Genomic DNA, 24891 nt, shown 5'->3' with positions numbered 1-24891 from the left:
ATTGTTCTTTTCGGCCAACCATCTAGGGCTAAACGGAAAGCAGGTCGTCCCCGTCTGGGTTGGGAGGACGTCATAAAGAAAGATTTAAAGGAAATGGGAACTTCGTGGGCGGGTGTAAAAAGGGAGGCTTTGAATAGATTGGGGTGGAGGAGGAGCGTGCGTAGCTGTGTTGGCCTCAGGCGGCTTGGTGCTGCGATGAGTTGTTAGTAGTACCCTCACCTGCATCTTAAGCTGTCTTAAAAGGCAGTATTTGGCTGTTTAAGGGCGGTTAATCTACTGTTTAAAAGACAAAGCCTAGGCCTAGCCTATTTGTCTATGATGGCAAAGGGTTATTTCTAATTGCCTTGTTGACATAATTTCTTTGATTCTTTTAAAGGTAGAGCTAAGTTCAAGATTACAGGCTCTTTGCTAACTTGAAAATATATTTGAGGTCAGCCTAGCCTGTGTAATTTTCTAAGCCTTATAAATAGGGTAGGGGTTGAGAAGCAGCTTAAAAACACCTTCCTAGGGATATAGGCCTAGGTTATTTTCCCATGCTCTTTGTTCCCTGCTATCTTATTTCATTTTCAGTGATGTAATGTTGTAAATGCAAAATAAAATATTTTTAATTTTGTTGTACTTTCTGGCAACACTGAATACTGCTTCTGGATATATTTCAGGATTTGAAAAGACTATTTTAATTGTAAGATTGCTTATTTTCAACTACTTTGCAATCAGTAAAATTTCACTAGCCCCATGGATCTTTATAATTCTGTTGTAGGACTTGTATTCAAGGATTTATTGGCCATCTGTTTACTGGCCAATGTGGGTTTGGCCATCTGTTACATGTGGGTTTACTGGCATCTGTTCTTTTGAAACTTTAGTTTTAGAAAATGGATAGGCCTACGCTTGAAAACCTGAGAATTGATTAGGTAAAATTCTAGTTTAGCTACTTTTCACTATCTCGGAAAGGGGTTAGATTAGAAAAATGAAACTTTCAGGGATGGGTATACAGACCAAAGTATGGGTAAATTTTTACCTAATCATTAGGCCTATTAACTTACAAATAAAGTGAATATACCACCTAATGTCTTTTTGTATGCTCTTTCCAAATATAATAATCATTTTTGTTGGATATGAATTTTACCCCACCCCTATATATACCAATTCAGGGTATATATTTGCACATTAGGGGTGGGAGTGGGGTACTTTTGATTTCTGATGTAAATGGGAGGTATGTTTAAACTTTACCCCCACCCCCCTAATGTGCAAATATATACCCTGAATTTTATTTGTAAGTCAATAATATGATTTGGTTAAAATTTACCCAAGTATGTCCTGGGAAGGTATTTTCAAGTACCTACCTCCCCCTTTTCCCTTTCTAGATGGTCCTGACCTTTAAAAATCTTTGTGTTATAAAAGTGAAACCTTGCAAAATCGATCTTCTGCTTAAATGAAGTACAACAAAACTTTTCAGTCTCACAACTTTGTTGAATCCCAATTTATAAGGTTTTAAAGATAGCCTATACAAATATATTTCATAAATTTTGAAAAAAAACAATTGATATGGCTTAAAATTCTACTCAAATAACAGGAATTGCTTTGGTAAATATTTACCACATCATATTATTGAGTTAAAACTAAAGTGAATATACCACTCAATGCCCTTTTTTATGCTATTTATGAATATAATAATCATTTTTGTCAGAAATGAATTTTAGCACCCACCTAAATATACAAGTTCAGGGTATATGTTTGCATATTAGGGGGGTGGGGGTAATTTTATTTCTGATGTAAATGAAAAGTAAGTTTAAACTTTCCCCCCATTCCCCTAATGTGTAAATATATACCCTGAATTGGTATATATAGGGGTGGGGGCTAAAATTCATTTCCAACAAAAATGATTATTATATTTGTAATGGGCATAAAAAAGGCATTGACTGGTATATTCACTTTAGTCATAACTCAATAATATGATTTGATAAATATTTACCATTGCTTTTTCTAGACTAAAGCCAGAGAAAAAGAAACTGATTAACTGAAAATTAAGGTGAAATGTTGTTTTATCAAAATTTCAATAGGTATTACCTGCCAAGAGACACATTTCTAAGACTTAAAAATCAAAAGAGGGTTAACATAGAAGCTTAGCAATACCTTCCTAGAGTATGTTTTCGGCCCTGGATTCATTAAGCAGAGTTCACATGCATGTCTAGACATGTGTTTGACCAGAAATCAATGTCTAGGAAATTACCATTCACAAGAAGAATTCAGTGCTTTGCTAAAACTACAAATTTAGTTTCAAATAGATTATACTTGTCATTTCTAGCCAATCAATAGAGCTTATAATGCAAAACTTTGTAATCAAAATTGTAATCCCTATTTTCAATGTCACAAGATAATGGATGAGACAAGCCAAACTATTCCCTTAGTGTGCTTCACTATTGTGTCTGGTGTTGCATATTTGCCTAAAATGTGAAAAACTATTTATGAGAGAGCAAAAATTAGATTTCAGTTTAAAAATGTAAACATAGACAATGAAAATAGTGGAACTTTACACATTCTGATTGGCTGTGAAAAAAAATGCTAGACTTTGAGTTCTAGAGTCTAGAACTAGATGCTTAGCTATAACTTATCTAGCCAAACACCAAATTTTACTTGTGAATGGTAGTTGCCTAGACATTGATGTCTGGCCAGACACATGTCTAGACATGGGATATTAGCTAGACATGCATGTGAATGCTGCTTTACTGAAAGTTTATTTTTTCTATTCTAACCCCTTTCCAAGATAATGAAAAACAGCTAAACTAGAATTTTTCCATTGATTATTACAGTAATTCCAGGAATAGGAAAATTTTCAAGACCAAGTGTCAAAAAATAGTATAACACTTTCAGGTAACTAAAGCTAATCTAGGTAGAATGTGAGATTTTCAAGGCTAAAGAATGATGTAGCTGTGTAGCTTAACCATCTTTTCAAATAGTTTGCCTTGGCTATATATTTTTAATTGATTACCTTAGATTTTACTTGCTAGCAAAAGGATGAATCCTGTGCCTGCCAGCTTCAGTGATGATAGGTCACCTGTAGCATCCCAGATAGTGCACCATGGTTTGTTGAACCTTGCCTGGTCCACTGAGGACTTGAACACTTCCATGCTGGTAGAAGTTAATGTTTTTTTACTTAGGGAGTTCCACCAGCTAACAACTCTATTTGAAAAGAAGTTGTTCCTTAGTCTTGTGTTAGCTTGTTTCTGGAAAAGCTTATGAGGGTGACCACAAGTTCTCTTTTAACTGTCCAGTTGAAAAAGGCCAGGAGTGGTATCCTCAGCTTTTAAAATTTGTATGCTAATATCAATTGTCTTGTTTGTATTACTATATTAAAGATGATATTCTAGGCTTACAGAGACAGTATGGATAAGAGACATCATAGAGGTTGTTAATACATTTTATTGCCCTCTTCTGGACTGATTCCAGGTCTGCTTTGTCAGTCTTGTTGATTGGGCATGCACTACACATTCTAAATTGTACCCTTTACTGAATTGGACTCTTGTATAGCTTAGTCATGATAGTTGGAGATCTGCTAATGATTGTTCTCTTGATTATATCAAGTGCCTCATTAGCCTTTGTAATAGTTGCTTTTTCATGAATATGAAATTCCAACAAGTTGTCTGTCAGATTACCAAGATCTCTCTCCACATTGCTGCTGGAAATAGCTTTGCATGACCCAGCATTACAAATGATTTTGTACTGAAAGTCTTGCCTTTTCTTCCCTAGGTGGAGAGTCTTGCATTTTACTGCATTAAATTCAAGCTTCAAAAAATTAGTTCAGTGAGTGAATACATTAAGGTCTAGATGAGTAGACTCAATATTTCCCACTGTGCCTGCACAGCCAATAAGTTTTGAGTCATCAGCATAAAGGCTTACTTCATTATTGTGTATTTTTAGCATATCATCTATGTATATATTAAATAGAGTCAGACCCAATACTGTGCCCTGGGGCATACCACTTCCAACAGTGGCCACCTCAGAAAAAAACATCCTTCCATTCTCACTAAATATTTAAACTGTCTGCTTTCTGTCTATAAGGAATTTTATCACCCACTCAACCATATCCTCATTCACCCCAATAATTTGGATTTTGAATCAAAATCTTGATGGAAAGTCTATAAATTGTTTCACACAAGTACAGCCTAGTATAGTGTAAATTGTACCAATGATTTGACAGTTTTTGTAAAAAAAAAAACAACACTTTTTCTTCTCTGGAAGGCCTAACTTAAAGACTTTTGGTTTGAAAACGGTTTTAGTATGCAGGAAAAGCATCTAGGAATCTTACTGTTTATTAGAAGTTTGAAGGTTTATGAGAAAAGGATGCAAAGCTCCAATTTTCTGAAATTGAACTGCTTTCACCTACAAATTTGACAGAACAAAAAGTTACCTGTTTTTGATATTAGTTGGAACCCAATTCAACATAAGTCAAAATACTTGGGGAATGCTTGTGGGTGGATCCTTAAGCATTCAACATGCCTATTCTTTTTACATTATTTCTTTGTTTCTCTTCAACTTTGTTTGATTTGTAAATGTATTAGACATTATTTAGACAATAAAAGTAATAAACTGAAAAATTGTCTCAGGTATAGTAACAAAATTGGATAATCATACAGAGTGTACTTTTGTGACCTAGTTCAAATGCCTTTTTTCTTTTTTTCATATTTTAGCATATATGCCACAAGAATAGTATCTCCAAATACTATCTAGAATGGGCCACTTCCTCTCAGCTTTAAGGGTCCAGCAAAGATTTCTTTGTTATTCACAGTGAAAATATTGTCAACATTTGGCCATTTCAAAGGTAAAATGCCATTTTAATCCACCTAAAAAGTTTTAGTTTTGACTATCCTTTGTCTGGAATGTTCAGAATCCTTGAATATGCATGTCCTACTTAAGATTATTAGAAATTTGTGACACCAAGTTTAACATATTTCACTAGCATTTTCGGTGGGATAGGTCTAAAAAAAACAGGAGTGGATGTCAAGAACTTTAAGAAGTTTATTGTTATTATAATTGACTTAGTGGAATTTATGTTTGTGTGTAAATTCTTAGCCTTGTCTTTAACATGGGTAGGATTTTGATGGGGCCACTTTTGATATTTCTATGTCATACTTCAAGAATCAGCAGGTAATCTACAAATTAACACCTTTGAGGGAATCTATTACCAATTTCATTATTCAATACTAGATATAAGAGTGGTCCTAACAAGGTTCCTTAAGGAATTCTACACCAAGTGGGGAGGGGATCAGAGAGAAAATTTTTGTATTTTACAATGTGGGATCCATTTGAAAGAAAACATATAAAATTTACTAAGAGAGGCTCAACTTCATAAATTATTCAGTGATAAATGAATTAGGATGTTGGGATCAACCAAGCCAAATGCTTAAAAATATGAACATGGTATGAGACCAAGTAGCAGTTCCTCAGATGATGGAAAAATCTAGCATCTAGAGTCCAATCAGTAAAACCATGATTTAATAAAAACCTTCTTTATGTTTTTTTTTCATGTGAAATGCTATTAGAAATAATAATCGTCAAAATATCTTGTTGTTTAAATTCAAATTTCAAATTCATTTAATTCAAAAACAAGACATAGCTCTTGTCTATAACATTAGCTGCAATTCTAAGTTGATGTAATCAAGAAAAAAACAATGTGGTTACATTTTAGAGAAGATCAGATGTATCTTGACGCATTGGTGCTGATCCCAACTTTTTGTGCAAACAAATAGCCAAGTAATGACAATTTGAACATTACATAGCTAAAGAATTGTTGGGAGCTAATTTTGTATCTAAAACAGGAAACTGATTGAATTGAATATTCTTTTCTTATCTGAGTGTAATGGATATAGTGTCCATGTTTTGCATTGCCAAAATATAACAACAGCTTCAAGAGATTGGGTTCAAAGTCACAGCTAAGCAGAGTTTGCTGTTTTGAAGGAAAATTTTGACAATGGTTCCAAAAATTGCACTGTCAAATCATTGGTGCCTTTAGCTTATAATTGAAAATATAGAACAAACTAGTGCACTTTCACTGTGCTATATTGATGACAGGTAGCTAGTCTATCTAGCAATTAGCAGAATTTCTAACTTTTACTTGTAGGTAAGGCCTGGAGCTATGGGCTTAATAATACACATTTTAGATGTACTTGCACTTCAGTAATGTTTTGGGATATATGGATAAACCTGAAATGGCCATTTACATGCCAATTCACTACCCCCTCTTAAGAGCTTTTTAGGTTTATTTGAACCTGTATTTTCAATTTTTAAGGAAAGTTCTTTGCTGCAAATTATTTGAAAAAAAAACTTTCTGCAAAAGCAGTTTTTCAAAAAAAAAGTAAAGACCATATTAAACTTAAGATCAGAAGAAATAGAAACCTCAATAACTCAAACTCAAAATAACCAGAAATAACTACTAAAGAATAAATGAAACCCCAAAAAATGAAAAATTAATAAATAATTATTGCAAAAAAACATACAATATGTACTAATATAAATCAATAAATAAATCTTAAAATGAGTAAAGCTTAATTTGAATGTGCAAATAAAGCTTAAAATGAAGAAAATAGTTTACTATTGAAGTATAAATGAAGCACAAAACAAACAGAACTTAAATAAACAATTATAGCAAACAAACATACAAAAGGTACTAATATAAATAAATAAATCTTAAAACAAGTGAAACTTAAATTGAATATGCAACATCAAGCTTGAAACAAACATTAATCACTACAAACCAGAGTTTGGGTATTGCCCCCTTCTCACTGTAAAAGTCTAAAACCTACTGTGTCAGTGGTGCTTTACTGAAAATGTATGTGCTTTGAACAGTCTCATAAAGTAAAAATAAGATCAAACTTAATATGAATATATGAATAGGCTACATATTGATATTAATTGTTGAAAGATCATCAGTCAAAGATTTTATTTTAGTGTAGTTTTTATTTTTATTTTCAATGTTGTAATAAGTACAAAAGAAAATATTTGCAATATAATTAGTTTTCAGTGAAGCGCCAATGATGCATTAGGTTTTAGACTTTTACAGTTAGGGAAGGGGATAGTATTCAAGCTCTTGTTTGTAATAAAATTATATTTATCTTGAAGGGCCTTGGACAGAACCAATAAAATTGAACTGAATATTTGATATATAATGATATTAATTGATGAAAGCTCATTGGTTCAAAATTTAAATTTACAATATCGTTAATTTTTTTGTAGGGGAGCTGGGTCAGGCCAGGGGTCAGTTCCCATGATTTTCGGAATAAAATATCCTTATCTTTATTGGGGGGGGAGGGGGTTGGGTCATGGTGGGAGGGCCAAAGGTCGGATCCCGTGGTTATTGGAATACAATATCGTTATTAAGTTTTTTTTGTGTGTGTGCGGAGAGGGATTGGGACATGGAGGGAGGGCTACGGGTCAGCTCCCATGATCTTGAATGAAATTTTGCTATCAAGTTTTTTTTTTTGGGGGGGGGGGGAGCGGCTGGGGTTGGGCTATGAACGGAGGGCCACGGGTCAGTTCCTATGATTTTCGGTATAAAATATCCTTAAAAATAATTTTTTGTGTGGGTGGCGAGGGGGGGGGGTCAGGACACTGTAGGCAGGTGGGCTAGCCCTGTTAGGCTTTAAACTTGACGCTTGTTGTTTTTTGTGTCGTTAATTTTTTTTTCGGGAGGGGGGGGGTCGGACCAGGGGTCAGCTCCCATGATTTTTGCAATAAAATACCCTTAATTAGTTGTTTTTTGGGGAGGATTGGGGGGTCAGGCTATAAAGGGAGGGCCAGGGGGTCATATCCCATGATTTTTGAATAAAATATTGCTATTGTGTTTTTTTTTTTTTGGGGGGGGGGGTTGGAGTTGAGCCAGGAAGGGAGGGCCAGGGGTCAGTTCCCATGACTTGGAATAAAATATTGTGAAAAAACTTTATTTTTTTGGGGGGGGGGAGATCAAGCCATGGAGGAAGGGCCAGGGAATTAGAACTTTCAATTTCCAATCGATTGAGTCCCTTCCGATGTTTATGCGACTACCTCTTCCATAAAAACCTTATATGCCCCCAGGGCATAAGTCAAAACCCTTCCCCTGGGCTCTGGGGGGCTATGTACCCCGAAGATTTTGATATCTGATCGTTGGACTATTTCGAACAAAAAGGTCATCTCAAAATTTTGATCCGATGTATTTGGGAAAAAGAGAGTGGGTGGGGTGGGGTAGATGCCCTTCGACCACTTTTGACTCTTAATAAAGGAACTAGAACTTTCAATTGAACAAGCCCCCTCTGCAGTTCATACAACCATCTCTTCCATAGAAACCTTTTATGCCCCCGGGCTCTATGGGGGAGGGAGGGGTGTCAACACTGGAGTTTTTGTTATCTGGTATTTGAACTATTTTTAATAAAATAGCTGGCTCAAATTTTCTATTGGAAACATTTGGGGGAAAATGCGTGAGGGGGGGGGGGCTAGTTGCCATCCTATCACTTTTAGCTCTTAAAAAAGGAACTGAAACTTTCAATTTGCCTTTACTATAGGCAGCGCTACACTGTTGCCCCTGATTTGTGTGCCTCATTATGGCATGAAATTATACTTTTCTAGTATCAGTCTTGATTTATTATTTTGTAATGATAATTTTCTGATTTGTTTGGTAGATTAACTATAAAAAATTACACCTACTTTATTTTAAATATTATATATTAAATATTAACTTGACGCTTGTTGTTTTTTGTGTCGTTAATTTTTTTGTCGGGAGGGGGAGGGGTCGGACCAGGGGTCAGCTCCCATGATTTTCAGGATAAAATACCGTTAATAAGTTGTTTTTTGGGGAGGATTGGGGGGGGGGGGTCAGGCCATAAAGGGAGGGCCAGGGGGTCACATCCCATGATTTTTGAATAAAATATTGCTATTTTTTTTTTTTTTTGGGGGGGGGAGGGGTTGGAGTTGGGCCAGGAAGGGAGGGCCAGGGGTCAGTTCCCATGACTTGGAATAAAATATTGTGAAAAAACTTTATTTTTTGGGGGGAGGGGGGGGAGATCAAGCCATGGAGGAAGGGCCAGGGGTCAGCTCCCATAATTTTTGGAATAAAATATCGATGATAAGTTGTTTTTTGAGGGGGAGGGGCTCATGAAGAGAAGATGAGGTGTCAGCTCCCATGATTTTTGGAATTAAATATCCTTAATAAGTTTTTTTGCCTTAATAGTTTTTTTTTTGTTTTTTTTTTTTTTGGGGGGGGGGGGTCATGGCATACAGGGAGGACCAAGGGTCAGCTCTCACATTTTTACAATAAAATATCATTAATAAGTCTTTTGGGGGGGTCTGGCCATGGAGGGAGCACCAAGAGTTAGTTCCCATGATTTATCACTGTTAAGTTTTTCTTAGGGGGAAGAGGATCTGGCCAGGGGTCAGCTCCCATAAGTTTTGGAATAAAATATCGTTAATAATTTTAGGATTTTTTTTTTTGGGGGGGGGGGTTGGACCATGAGGGCCAGGGGTGATTTCCTATAACTCTTGGAATAAAATATTGCCAGCAAGTTTTTTACGGGGGGACATAGAGGGAGGACCGGGGGTCAGTTCCCATGATTTTTGGAAGAAAATATCATTGATAAGTTGTTTTGGAGGGGGGGGGGTGGAGAGAAGACCAGGGGTCAGCTTTCATGATTTTTAGAATAATGAATAGTTAATGTGTTTTTCGCGAGGGGTGGTTAGGGTGGTTAGGGTCAGGGGGTCAGCTCCCATATTTTTGGAATAAAATATCGTTAATGCATTTTTTCATTTTGTTTGGGGGGGGGGGGGGTTTGGCAATGCAGGGAGAACCAGGGGTCAGCTCGTATGATTTATCGTTGATAGGTTTTTTAGGGGGGAAAAGAGGAAGACCGGGCTATGGAGGGACAGGGGTCAGCTTCCATAAGTTTTGGAATAAAATATCTTTAATGTGTTTTTTTTAGTAAGTGTGAGTGTCGGACTTATCTGATCTTTGAACTATTTTAAAGACCCTTGCATAAGATCCTTATATGCCGCCAGGGTATAACTTACAACACCTGCCCCAAGCTCTTGGGGGTTGTGTCGACCCTGGAGTTTTGGTTATCTTATTTTTGAACTTAAAAAAAATGGCTATCAAAAAAATTCGAGTGACTCAATTTGGAGAAAAATGGCAGGGGTGGGGGTTTGTTGCCCTTTAGTCCCTTTTGACTCTTAAAAAGGGAATTAGAACTTTCAATTTTCAATCGATTGAGTCCCTTCCGAAGTTTATGCGACTACCTTTTCCATAAAAACCCAATTGCCCACGGAGCATAATTTACAGCACTTGCCCTGGGGATATGGGGGGTTGTGTAAACCTTGGAGTTTTTTTTATATGATCTTTGGTCTATTTTGAACAAAATTACTATCTCAAATTTTCATCAGATGTATTTGGAGAAAAAGGGCATGGGAAGGGGCTAGATGACATCGGATCCCTTTTGACTCTTAAAAAGGGAACTGAAACTTTCAATTAGTAATCATTTTAGTCTCCTCCGAAACTTATACGACTACCTCTGCCATAAAAACCTTATATGCCCCCGGGGCATAAGTTAAAATCCTTCCCCTGGGCTCTGGGAGGTTATGTTGACCCCGAAGATTTTGATATCTGATCGTTGAACTATTTCGAACAAAACGGCTATCTCAAAATTTTGATCTGATGTATTTGGGGAAAAGAGAGTGGGTGGGTGGGGTGGGGTAGATGGCCTTCGACCACTTTTGACTCTTAATAAAGGCACTAAAACTCAATTGAACAAGACCCCTCTGAAGTTCATACAACCATCCCTTCCATAAAAACCTTTTATGCCCCGGGCTCTACGGGGGGGGGGGGTGTCAACTCTGGAGTTTTTGTTATCTGGTATTTGAACTATTTTTAATAAAATAGCTGGCTAAAATTTTTTAGTGGAAACGTTTGGGGGGAAAATGCGTGAGGGGGAGGGGGCTAGTTGCCATCCTATCACTTTTGGCTCTTAAAAAGGGAAATATCACTTTTGTGCCTCGTTATGGCATGAAATTATATTTTTCTAGTATCAGTCTTGATCTATTATTTTGTTATAAGTTTTTGATTTGTTAGGTAGATTAACTATTAAAAATCACACATACTTTATATTAAATATTATATATTTTTGCAATTAAAAACTTCTTTGGTTTAGCATGTTATTAACTTTTAACTATTTCCCCTCATAAATTTATAAACCTTCCAAATTCTACTCATTGCACATTATTTATTTCTTATTTAACTATTTAGAAACAGTTGATTTAAAACTCGATGAGAATATTTTTTTTTGAATTTTATACTAATTGATCGTAAATAAAAAAAAAATCCAATACAGCTTGGCCTTATCTTCATTTACATAATGTGGTAGGATAACTTGCTGTATAAATTTTTGATTGGTCGAACTCTGGTTAAATAGGTATTATTAGTAAGAATGATGTAACAAATACGGCCGGGGCGCCCCCCCCCTAAGGGCATACAACAGGCCTATTCTGTTTGCACCTGAAGCCATGATACATCCGGGTTGAATAAAACCAGTTAAAATTATTATAGATCCAAGCACTGTGCCATGTATCTGTACTGATTTACATAATTTATTTATTTATTAAGACACAAAAATTCTCGCCAGTGACCATCAAAATAGGCCAATTTGGCGGGAATCAAACCAATATGGCAGCGCTGGGCTGTTTTTTCCCTCTGGAACCTTTTCATGCGTATGGAAATCTGTTTGTCATTCATACCTAAGTCAGATGGCGATCCAACGCACAAAGATTCACAAAGTTCTGTCAGCCTCCTCTCCTGCAAAGGATACAAATTGTCATTAGCTATTGCTAAAGCTTTTCATAGAGTATGGCATCATGGCCTACTGAAGCAACTCTACGTATGGTGTAAGAGGAGAGAAGACACCTGTTAAAGGTGAATGAAAGTTTTCTTTCTGATTGTTCATTAGAGTTTGTTTGTGACAGGTTCACTCCTCTCGAATTTCCAATAAGTGTGTGCATGCCCCAGAAAGGCCATATCAAGGATTTTTTTCGGAGGGGGTTTTACTTAAAGATTTTTTCGAGTGGGGGGGGGGCACAAAAACCTAAAAAACGTATAAAAAATTCTTTTATATCCAATTTTCTTACGTTTTTACGAGTCAGACAAACATTTCGGGGGTGGAGAGGTTCAAACCCCCTTCTGGGTAGTATATTGGGATCTTAACTTTTATTCTTTAGATAAATAACATGGGAGATAACCTTGCAAGCCCTCTGAATCATTTTGCTGAAAATGATTTGAATTTTGATAAAACAATGTACCCATTTGCACTTGAATAAGAACAAAGGTGGCAGACCGTTGCATTTCATTGGGTGGTGTCAAGGTTCAAAGGGGTAACAAATCAAGCCAGGAAAGTTTCCATCAGCAGTCACGTTATCTATACCCACCAATAGGCTCAAGGTTAGATTTGGTGGTAATCTTTTATAATTTTTACCGGCCTCCACTCCTTTTTTTCAGCCTGAGATGGGTTTGCACCAAAGTGCCCTCGAAACAAAGGACTTATCAGGCCTACAACAGTTATGGCGAAACCAAGGGAGACGGTGGCAGTGAATAATTGTTTATGGTCAAAGTTTTGTTCAAAATGTTGTCTTGTTATTTTGTTCAGGACCCAGTCGTGTAGATTCAGTCCAAGTATGTGCCTTTTGCACCAATGGCCAAATCAGTTTATAGCCCGAGTTGTAAATATTTATATTGGCCATGTTTTGCTATCGTTTTGGCTGACAGAGCAAACACGAGATTCATACCCTTGGCTTTTAGTCTTGAAACTAGTCTCCCTTCTTTTCTAGCGCTGTGCACACAGTTGTGAAAAGACAAAGAAGGCTACTGATATGCTAGCGCGGATTTCGTCACTGCATCCACCATTAATGTCTATTATTAAGCCCAGGTGTTTAAATTAGTCAACTACCTAAATCTGGTTGTGATTCAGTGTTAGAGGTGAGTAATATTCATTGTTGGTCTGTGCTTTTATCTTCTCAATACTGATTTTCTATCCCTTGGTTGCGGCCACTAGTCCATATTCATGGCGTTGAAATATGGGCTTGCGTTAATTTCAACACAGTCTTGCATGGCTTTCCTCAAAACCCAGTATATTACAAAGTTGAAAAGTTCTGGGAAGAGGTTACACCCTTGTCTCACGCCAAATTCAATATTGAGCCAAAACAAATAGCTCCCTGTTGGCTTAGATGCAGAATCATGAGTGTTTGTAGTATACCTGAATTGTGTAAACGATCTTGGGCAGTACTCCATCCTCTAAAAGTGCCGTCCAAATCCAACAACATACAACCGAGTCGAATCCGATGACAAAATTGAAGAATACTGCTGTTGCGATTTAGTGATGTTTGACCCTGTGTTTGAATATCTGTTTCAGCCTGAAGAGAGATCATTACATCCCATGCCTGCTATGAATCGAATTTTATTGGGTTGGTTTGTCGAGTTTCTTGCAGATCGAAAGTATTTCAAGAAACGAGTATCAAAGATCTTTGCAGCTATGCTAATGAGAGACATACCGTGGCAGTTTTTGCATTCAGTTCTTTCACCCTTGAATACAAGAATGATAATAGAGTGTCGCCAATCCTAGGGAAAAATTCCTGGGTTCAAATTATATTGAACAGATTTTGAAGTCTTGGAGCTAGGCTTGGGACTGCTAAAATTTCTGTTGGGATCAAGTCAATTCCAGGTGTCTCTGATTCTTCCGTTTCTTGAGTGCTGTCTGGATCTCTTGCAAAGTCGGTGGTCCAACATTGACATCAACTTAGAAGACATGATGACTAGATATGTCTTCCCTAGTGGGCCAACTAGGAGAGCTGCTGCTATTTGCGAGAATATTGTTGATGTTGGAGGATTGGGATAGGAAAGTCGCTACAGATGTTATAGGATTAAATAAATTTTGAAAGTGATGCATTCATCTTTCTGTAATATCGTCCTTACGCGTGAGAATAGTGCTATCATTGCTTCTTATCGAAGTCATATGATTCTTAGTTTTACCAGAAGCCACTTTAAGAAGCTGGTAGAGCTTATTCCAATCTGTGCGTTGTGATATCTTCTCCATATCTGTTGTCTTTCGATCCAAATATCTGTGGCGGTCTTTGTGTGCTGATTTTTGGTATTGCCTCCTGAGGTACTCGAAGCCAGTCGACCCCATTTTGTTGCCCAGGTACTACTTCTGTGATGTCAGTTTGGTAGTCTTGTCAGAGATACATTTTTTGTGTTTTTGTTTTCTTTTCCCAAGGTTCTTTTTGCCTGCCTCTTATATTTTCTTTAATTGAACTCCATTCGTCCTTGGTATTGCCTGCTGACTCATCAAAATGTTCCAGATCCTGGATGCTGAACCATTTAGAAAGTTCTAAGAATTTTTCAAGGATTTGTTTTCTTCAAGGTGTCCTACTTTGTATCTTTGGGGTGGGGGGGGGGGGGGGTAAATTTTGTACGCTCCGAGTGTAATGGCTAGAATAGACTTCACTTATGTGTGGTCCGACCCGTTTTTGAGCTTGTGTCAGCGCCTCTAAAGACTCTACAATTCATGATAGAGTTTCTCCAAGACCCAGTTATTAGAAAGTAGTCAAGTTGAGGTGGTGTCCTTCCATTGTATGGAAATGTATGGGAGAACATTTAGCAACAAATTAGTATTTATGAAAGCTTTTAAACTATTTTATGGTCATTTTAATCTTCTGCTTCGAAAAAATACAAGTGTGATGTTAAAATCAATAAAAACCCTCTTTTATTTGTGAGACTTGGATAGAAGTAAACTTAAACCGAGCAGAAATTATTATTAATTACAAGGAGGGTTCTGCCTCGTTAAACCCTAAATAGGCTGGAATATCATTGCTGTTTCGCTGAAAAACGTATAGGCTTGAACAGAGCTATTTTTTGCGTCGTAGTATTAGAATAGAAAAATTTTTTTTATTAAATTAATGTACGTTCGTATCCTATTCACGATAGTTTTGGTAAACTCTACTAGTAGTGCTACTACTGGCAACTCCTTGTAGCACCAAACCGCCTGAGACCTTCTCAGCCATGTACACTCCTCTTCCATCCCAATCTATTCAAAGCCTCTCTCTTTACACCCTCACAATAACTTCCTATTTCCCGTAAATCTTTCCTTGTGACATCCTCCCACCCCATTTAGAGACGACTCACTTTTCATTTAACCCTTGCCAGTTGGCCAACAAGGACGATCTTTGACAATCTATCATCCGCAGAACTTGTTCCACTAAACACTTCTCTTACTATAGCTCTAGAAAGCGGGGTTGAACCATATTTTTCGTACATTTTACTGTTTAAGATATGGTCAGTCAGTTGTTTATCCAAAACAATCCGTAGCAATTTCACGGGAACACATCTAGTAAATCCTCCTCCGCTTTTCGAAGTGCCCACGCTGAAGAGCCATGCTTGACCATTGTCATCACTGTAGCTTCCAATATACTAATCATGGTTTGCAGCCTTATGTTCCTGTTCTTCCAAATTTTATTTTAGCTTTAAAAAAAACCCTGCGCCTTGGCCATTCTACTTCTAGCATTTTCATTGAATCCACCACCTTTACTAATGACACTACCTATGTAAGGGAAACTCTCCGCCTGATCTATCCTCTTGTTGCCCAACATCACTTTTTCACCTTCACTTATTCCTAGTCTTTGTGACTTAGTCCTCTCAACTTCAACTTTCAAACCTATCCTTGCATACTGAACTCACAAAATCTCTAAAAATTAATTCCTTTTACTAACATTTTCATCTAGGATCCTTAATTAATCATCAGCATAATATAAGCCTAGGAGATTTTTGCTTACACAATTGATTCAGTGTTCTCTCATTGCTTTCGCTGTGCTCCTTAGGGCAAAGTCCATCAAAAACGATCCATGTATGTTGTGATAGTACACAACCCTGCATAACTCCTGATTTAATATGAAACTAGCTACTAACCTCATTTCCTACCTTAACTGTAACAATGTTACTCTCATAGATAGCACAAATCATGTTTAATGTATTTATCTTGCAAGGCTAGAACCGTAATCTTAATCAAGGCTAGGACCAATTCTTAATCTAAGAGTGAAAATCTGATCGACACTTGCTCTGCCTTTTCTAAAACCACAATGTTCTTCTCTTAAAACTAAATTTACAGCATCTCTAAATCTAAAAAGTATCATCATACTAAGTTATTTGCTTCCTACAGAGGCTAAGCTAATCCTTTTGTAATTACGAAATTCACTGTTATCACCCGTATTATCACCTTTCTTATCAATAAGTGTTGCCCCGTTCTTATCTTTACCTGGGACAAGTCAAGATTGACTATTCACTCTGAGTTTATTAACATACTAATTCAATATTATACTGTTATGTCCTCTGATTGCATCTCCCAGATCCTTAGAAATTTTATCTATGACCTCCACTTCACACCTCTTTAATTCATGTTTTAATGTTTCCTCCACTTTCTTTACATTCCTCTTATTCATCAAATGATCTATCACTCAAGTGATTCTTGTACGATCCTCTCCTCTCTATTGAATATAAAGTATTTTCGCTAATATTTCTAGCTGAGTTTCTAACTTTCTTCCTTGAGAATCCATCAGCGACTTCGCAATCTATTTTTCTAAAATCATTCAATCTGTCTTCTACATTGTCAAATTTTAAACTCCAGTTTAGTATTCAACTGTTCTTGGAAGTTCTTCATTGTGTGAATATTTATCTATTTTACCTAAGTTCTTTTGCTTTAGAACTAAAGTGCTGGATCGAAATTTCAATTTATGCTAACTATGAATATTCAGTCAAAATTCAAAATCGGCAAGAGTAATGTCCAATGTTTTAATGTTTCAATATTTACAATATTCTTATGTGCTATATCAATGAAATTGGACCTATGTGACTTGCTGAAACAATTATAAAACGAAATAATATTTTACGTAGCCTTTTTTTTCAGAATGTAACTACCAAAATTCATCTGGCAGCAAAGATTCAATTTGAGAAGTTTTAGCTGATAAACACCAGTCAATATTCTGACCATTTAGGACAAGGGCTGAAGTAGCCATGCAAGGTACTGACGATGCAATACCTGAATTGTGCACTTGTGCACTTCCTAAACGGTACCCAAGTGTTAAATGCCGTGCCCAAATGTTACGGTATTGGGCCAATTGGTATCCTGCTTCAGAAAGGCAGGCGCTTTGTACAACGAGGAGGGAGCAACCCACTTTGCTTTTGACTCAAGAGCTAATCACATCTTTTGGGTTGACTTATTCAAAAGCATGGTCAGAAGGATACGTGTTTCCTTTGGATGCTGTTAAGCACAAACATTTAGTAATTGCTAAATTGCTTCTAAATAATCCTTCTGCATCGTGTCAACTCGCTATTGAAAATGGTGATATCGAAGGTGTTAACATGATTCAAGAGAAAATTAATATTATTGACGCTGAAGATAGATATGAAGAAACTCCACTCTTTGATCCGTTCGTAAATGGGGACATAGAAATTGTGAAGACGCTTCTAGGGTTGTCGATGAGAGAGAGAATCGATGAAAAAAAACAAGATCGAATTCCGCTTTTATATGCCATTGAAAATAAGAATATTATAATGGCTGAGATAGTTTTAAAGCTTAGAGATCATGTAAATACCAGAGATTTGGATGGTGCTAGTCTACTTCATGTTGCAACCTGGACTGGTTGCTTACAAACTGTGGATTATCTCTTAAAACAAGGAGCTAATGTTAATGGTATGTGCACGGAAAGGTCAATGGAAAATATATGGCAAAAATCTCAGCCATCAGTAATATGGCAAAAAGGATACACCCCACTTCACTTCGCTGTTCAGCAAGGCCGAACAGAAATTGTTGGTTTACTTTTAGATAGAGGTGCTATTCCTGATGCTAAAGCCGAAGACGGCACAACACCTCTTCATCTGTTGGAATGGGGTTGCTCAGTTGATTCTAATACTAATAATGACATTACACCCCTCCACCATTCAGCTCAAAAAGCACATAAGGAAATTTGCAAAATACTTCTGAAAGAAGGTGCTAATGTAAATGCTAAGCTGAAGAATGGAACCTCTGCACTGTGCGTCGCAGCTCAAGAGGGTTATGAAAATATTGTAAAATTATTGTTAGAATGGGGTGCAGAAGTTGATTCTGAGACTGATATTACACCTCTTCAGATCTCTTCTCAAAAAGGAAATGAAAACATTTGCAATAAGCTTTTGAATAAAGGAGCTAATATAAATGCTAAGCAAAAAGATGGAACCACTGCACTGCACATTGCAACTCAAAATGGACATGTAGAGGTCATAAGATTACTGCTAGAATGCGGTGCCAGAGTTGATTCTAAAACCAAAAATGGCATTACACCCCTACACTTAGGTGCTGAACTTCGTTATTGGAGGGCTATTGAGAAGCTTTTGAAGTTTGATGCAGACATAAACTCTGTAGATAAGGATGGAAGAACACCATTGCACATTGCTTGTAAGTGTAATAAGAATGATTTTTACCAGGATTACCAAGCAACTGTTGCAACTCTCGTACGCCATATTGTTAAAATGAAAGTGGCAAATTTGTATGTTAGTGAACAGAATCTACTATCAATAAGTTATACCTCAATTCATGGAATGAGAGATTTTCAGGATAAATGTGAACGAGAAATAGTAAGCATGAAGAATGAGAAGATTAATCATGCTAACTTGTCATTTTATGACTTTTTGGCAAGACCCCTAATGTGCTTAGCAATGCAGTTGAGGAATGAAAATATAATGCTAGTTTTAAAGTCAATTGACTATAAAGCCAAGTTTCCCATGTACGATTATATGATAGAAAGTCATGTCAGAAAGGCTATGGAGAGGAAAGAGTTACTTGAGCAAGACAGCGAAATGTTCTATTTTCTCTTTAAAAACACAACTGGGCTACCACAGGATTGCATTGAAAAAATACTGGGTTACATCAGTAATGAAGACTTAAGAATTTTGATGGATGAGTTGAAACCGCTTTCTAAGCTGTACTGGTTACCTTAATTGTAATTTAGGACTCTAGGCAGAATTTTCCATATCAATTATGGAAAAATTACTGCTTAGACTTGAAGCTAGTAAAGCTAGTAAAAGTGTTAGTAAATTAAAAATTAATTTAAGGGGTTTATGGTGTTGATAAGGGGTTTATGGTTTATGGTGTTGAATACACATGTGCTAAGTTAGAAAACGAGCAGATTTTGTGCGCTCAAAGCTGAGAACCTAAGCAAAGAAGCTACTTAGCTTAAGTTTTGCTGAAGTCTCCTTGTGTTTCACACCAAAAATAACAAGAATTTTGTAGTTTTTTTTTTTAATAGTAATATTTTAATCTACAGTATCTTAATTTCAAAAGTTATAATACTTGCTTTTATTAAGTATTTTCCTTTTCTTCTGTTTCCACATTTTCTTTTTAGTTATCAAAACAGAGGAAAAGCTTGCATAATTTTTGAAATCTTTACACCTTTAGTATCTTTGACAAACAGAAATTGTCAGAAAAAAAGGAAACCAAATCAGTTATTGAAGTTAAGCATATAAGGACAAAGTAAAAATCAGTCAGTAAATCAAGATGAACAAAAAAAAAGGTTTTTATTAGAAATCGATGCGCTGTCAATAATTTTAGTTATCCAATCTAGTTATTCCTAAATTGTCCAACTAGATTTATTTCTTCAAAATAAAGCTAGCATAAGTTTGAATATGTGTCTAAAAAGTTCAATAGCAGTCCAAACCATGGGACTCGGCTTTTCAGAACAGTCAGTAATCAGTGACGCAAATAATCCATAGTCTAAAGCAATATTTATTTCCAAATAGAATGATTCTGATAAGAAGGTTAACAAAGATAACAGATTATATTTATCTTTAGAATTTAACAGTAAATAGATCGAAAATATCAATTTATCTGGAATCTTAAACCAGTGGGAGGCGGAGAAAGCCCTTCCTTGTAATTTGAAATATAAAGATAGTCTAATTTTAACTTGTAAATTCTAAAAAACAATAGGGAAAATGATTTTTAACTATAATTTAAGACTTAAAAATTTGACACTGACAGAAATTGGAAACCTGTTTGTATTTGCATGCAAATGCCTCCATTTGAAAATCTGACTTACCAACATGCTATAACAGGAGGTTTGCCAATAGTAAAGCGGAAGGATCTTCTAAATATGATTAAAAAGGGCGATAATTTCCGTCTTTCCTATAATTTATAGCCATCAAATATTCTCGGTGAGATAGAAAATGATTTGTATTTATATATTTGAAAGTGGTGCAAAAAAGAGAATAAAAATAGAGAATGTTTTCAAAATTGGAAGAATTTATTAGACTGGAGCACCTAATAATATATATATATATATATATATATATATATATATATATATATATATATATATATATATATATATATATATATATATATATATATATATATATACATATATATATATATATATATATATATATATATATATATATATATATATATATATACACACACACACACATATATATATATATATATATATATATATATATATATATATATATATATATATATATATATATATATATATATATATATATATATATATATATATATATATATATATATATATATATATATATATATATATATATATATATATATATATATATATATATATATATATATATATATATACTAACTCAGATGCCCAAGAATCTAATATTTCATAACACTAATATAAACCAAGCAGTGGCTAATTTCAGAATAAATTTCTGATTGTAACAGCAGCTATATGTTAACAATTGGTGAATTCTAAAACTTCTCCATATAATGGCTTATCTTCTTTACTTTCATTAATCAGTAAATTCTCTATCCTACTGAATATATTGTAAATTTTCCCTAGAGTCCCATTTAAACTGGAAATTTTTTTATTCTGTGCTAGCCATAACGATTTTTTTTTCTGTTTCGATATGAAAATATGTTTTGCTCGATATTTTTGTCTTTTCTTCATCCGGGATATTGTCATGCATTATTTCTAAATAATATTTTTGTATATCTTCGAAAGCTATATTCATTTAATTTCGTTATTCTATTAGTGATTGAAAATTAACATTAGTACGGTGTTTCGTCACATGCATTATAGCTTCTACTTGTCTGTTTATTGCTTACAATTTTGCAAGCACCGATTGCTCGAAGCTATGGGATATATTTGCAATTCTTTCTTATCTGGTTTTTCGCTAATTATTTTTTCTTCTCGGTTCCTAGTTTTCAACAAAAAAGCTTCGATCGTCTTTTGATAAGCGTCCTTTTTTAATCTTATGGTATCTAGCATCTTTTGTAAATGTTCTAAGTCTATTTCAAATAGGAGTTGCCAGTAATTTTCTATAATTCTCACCTGGCGGATTTGCATTATAATTCCTCTGCCAACTACTTTGTACTTTCTCGCCCTCTAATTTTTTTTTTGTCGTCTTAGCACTTTTTCCCAAAAATAATAGCGATAAAACAGCCCACCAGTAAAACTTCCACATTGTCTACAAGAAAAGAATTGATATTACCCAATGTTCCTCCGCTTTCTTGTAAAGGTTTTTTCTGTTTTTTTTTTCTCCCCGCAATATGCTGTCTTACGCTTTATAGGGCTCTTCAGCATATTAGGGGTTTTAAACAAAAGTTTTGAAAATCAATTCGTAGCCCTGATAATTCATTGGTTACTATTTTCCCGATATCTTTGTATACTGTTTTCATTAACGGATCCAGACTGTGTATCAATCCACACGAATGGTTTGAAAGCCTGAGTATCCATTTTATATTACTTTTTTGAAGTATCCCTATAAGTTTCTTTTAATCTGCTTGTTTTTTTAAAACTTGTAACAATTCCTTGTTTTCTTCCGTTATTTTTGTGTTAGTTTTTACCACCCCCTATGATTTTTGCAAAAAGCTGATATTAGGATATTTTCCTACCTCTGAGAGGATTTGTATTAACACGGTTAACATACATTCTTTTGAAAAGTCTTCTGTCACTATGGGGTGGCGTTTACTGGCTTTAATGAATTTGTTTAAACCCTCTTTGTCGCTTATTGGTGTTGAGAATTCGTGCGTCATGCCCTAGAGATTATTTATTCACTTATAATTACTATACTTTTCTTATGGTATGTTTTCCCTCAAATTGTGTGGTTTCGATTCGGTTTAGAGATAGGGGTTATCAGTGCCCTGCGGTTTCCCTATAGTCTCTTATATTATTCGCGTATGGTATTGATCCTCAGTTTAATTTTTGCCTTTGTCTTATATAGTCATTGAGTGCAATTTGTCCCTTTCGTGATATTTTGACTATTACCCTGTTCTAAAGGTTTATGGGTTTAGTGCCCAAGTAAAATTTCCCACATGCTATTTATTTTCTTCCTAGCATGTGGAACTTTACCCGAACATTCAGCTTAACCCTCCTCCGATGTTTAGCTTTTATTTCTGATCTATATTGGGTTTGCTTGGTGGATCCTCCCCAATGACAAGACGTTTAGCAGTTTTTTTAAATGTCAATGGTCCTGTCATTTGGTATCTTTCACCTGTAATTTCCTCGCCCTGATTATTTCTGTTGATGATGTGTCGTGAATTTATTTAATATGTGAAATTATTTATACCCGAGAAAACTGTTTTATACTGTGCTATACTTTTTAAATTGTGACACATTTTTTCTACGGCTTCTTGTTTATATATACTGTCCTTGTTTGGTAAGTATTCATTTGTTTTCATGCCCTAGAAATTTATTTATGCACGTATAATTACTATACTTTTCTTATTGTATGTTTTCCCTCAAATTGTGTGGTTTCAATTCCGTTTAGAGATAGGGGTTATCAGTGCCAACTGCGGTTTCCCTATAGCCTTTTATATTATTCGTGTATGGTATTTATCCTCAGTTTAATTTTTGCCTTGGGCTTATATAGTCATTGAGTACACCTTGTACCTTTCGTGATATTTTCGAATATTACCCTTTTCTAAGGGTTTATGGGTGCAGTGCCCGAGTAAAGTTTCTCACATTTTAATTATTTTCTTCTATGCATGTGGAACTTTACCCGAACATTCAGCTCAAACCTCCTCCAAAGTTTGACTTTTATTTCTGATCTATATTTGGTTAGCTTGGTGGATCCCCCCCAATGACAAGACGTTTAGCAGTTTTTTTAAATGTCAATGGTCCTGTCATTTGGTATCTTTCACCTGTAATTTCCTCGCCCTGATTATTTCTGTTGATGATGTGTCGTGAATTTATTTAATATGTGAAATTATTTATACCCGAGAAAACTGTTTTATACTGTGCTATACTTTTTAAATTGTGACACATTTTTTCTACGGCTTCTTGTTTATATATACTGTCCTTGTTTGGTAAGTATTCATTTGTTTTCATGCCCTAGAAATTTATTTATGCACGTATAATTACTATACTTTTCTTATTGTATGTTTTCCCTCAAATTGTGTGGTTTCAATTCCGTTTAGAGATAGGGGTTATCAGTGCCAACTGCGGTTTCCCTATAGCCTTTTATATTATTCGTGTATGGTATTGATCCTCAGTTTAATTTTTGCCTTGGTCTTATATAGTCATTGAGTGCAATTTGTCCCTTTCGTGATATTTTGACTATTACCCTGTTCTAAAGGTTTATGGGTTTAGTGCCCAAGTAAAATTTCCCACATGCTATTTATTTTCTTCCTAGCATGTGGAACTTTACCCGAACATTCAGCTCAAACCTCCTCCAAAGTTTGACTTTTATTTCTGATCGATATTTGGTTAGCTTGGTGGATCCCCCCGCCAATGAAAAGACATTTAGCAGTTTTTTAAATGCCAATGGTCCTGTCATTTGGTGTCTTTCACCTGCAATTTCCTCGCCCTGATTATTTCTGTTAATGGTTTGTCGTGAATTTATTTAATATGTGAAATTATTTATACCAGAGAAAACTTTTTTTTATACAGTGCTATACTTTATAAGTTTTGACAAATTTTATCTACGGCTTCTTGTTTATATATACTGTTCTTATTTGGTAAGAATTTATTTGCTATTTTCTATTATTTACAAAAGGACTGGAGCTAGCTTGTACATGTAGTACGCACTTAATGTAAACTCCTGCTGTTTTTTCTATTATAATTATTTAAAAATTTTAAAAAAATAGTTTTTTTCAAATTTTACTGGAAGTGTCACCTCAGAGAGTCAAAGATCAGTAGATGCTTCGCATTTACATAACAACGAGAGACCGGCAGTGATTGAGCTCAACTCCAAATTTGCTAGCTTCCAATGACCCTATTTCAGTAGACTACCCTCCTTCTTTTTTTAAGTTACCCCCAAAATATTTTTTCAATATACATATCAAAAGAATCGCCTTTTGCTGCTGATTCTAGATATGTATAATTCAATTAGTTTCACTACACCCATTAAAAGTTACGAGTCACCTATTAACGCCCTTTGTAATTGTTTCCGTGATAAGGTTTCTGTTGGCTTCCTATGCACAATCTATTTGTCGACTAATTGGGATATAAGGGACTATTTGCTTCACTCTATTTGATTTTTACTATCAGCCCGTATTTATTTGATATATTATGATGAAAATTTTGACATTATTAAAATATAGATAATTCTTTAGAGGTTCTTTACTCGTTTTACTATATTTTTTTCCGTTATCATTATTTTATTCAAATATTATTCGACTGGGAGCTACGCTTGTTCTCCCTTTATCCGTTTCCTGTTCCGAATTTTGGACTCCAAATTTTTATTCTCTTCTTTATAATATTTGCAAGTTTTTCCGTGGTCTCTATAGTGTGGTTCACAAGCTTCTAAATTCGAGCACGGTTTTGTTGCGTCGTCAAATATCTTTAATCTTTGTTTCTCATGACGTTTCATAAGTGATTTAGCTACTTGTGCTGCTGAAG

General features: G+C 35.3%; 1 protein-coding gene across 6 annotated transcripts; it reads left to right on the top strand.

Annotated features, from left to right (window-relative positions):
* The first annotated feature begins 288 nt into the window (after positions 1–288).
* LOC148949818 (uncharacterized) lies at positions 289–20327 on the top strand. 6 transcript variants are annotated; one of them, XM_089093779.1, is made up of 3 exons: positions 11634–11920; positions 12829–12976; positions 16953–20327. In XM_089093779.1, the coding sequence occupies exon 3, from the start codon at positions 17060–17062 to the stop codon at positions 19019–19021; it is 1962 nt and encodes a 653-aa protein (XP_088949905.1). In that variant the 5' UTR covers positions 11634–11920; positions 12829–12976; positions 16953–17059; the 3' UTR covers positions 19022–20327. The 6 variants fall into 6 exon arrangements, with proteins under 6 accessions (XP_088949910.1, XP_088949906.1, XP_088949911.1 ...); XM_089093784.1 differs by lacking the exons at positions 11634–11920; positions 12829–12976 and adding an exon at positions 289–376; XM_089093780.1 differs by lacking the exons at positions 11634–11920; positions 12829–12976 and adding an exon at positions 657–682.
* The last annotated feature ends 4564 nt before the right edge of the window (positions 20328–24891 follow it).

Source organism: Artemia sp. Qi Xiang Cuo, chromosome 8, assembly GCF_049724085.1.
Source record: "Artemia sp. Qi Xiang Cuo chromosome 8, ASM4972408v1, whole genome shotgun sequence".
Taxonomy (NCBI): domain Eukaryota; kingdom Metazoa; phylum Arthropoda; class Branchiopoda; order Anostraca; family Artemiidae; genus Artemia; species Artemia sp. Qi Xiang Cuo.
The sequence above is the reverse complement of the archived record's forward strand: the minus strand, read 5'-3'. Positions and strand labels throughout refer to the sequence as shown.

What these genes read in the sequence shown, in the direction of transcription:
- LOC148949818 (XM_089093784.1), top strand. Translation starts at nt 17,060, where the DNA reads ATGCAAGGTACTGACGATGCAATACCTGAATTGTGCACTTGTGCACTT.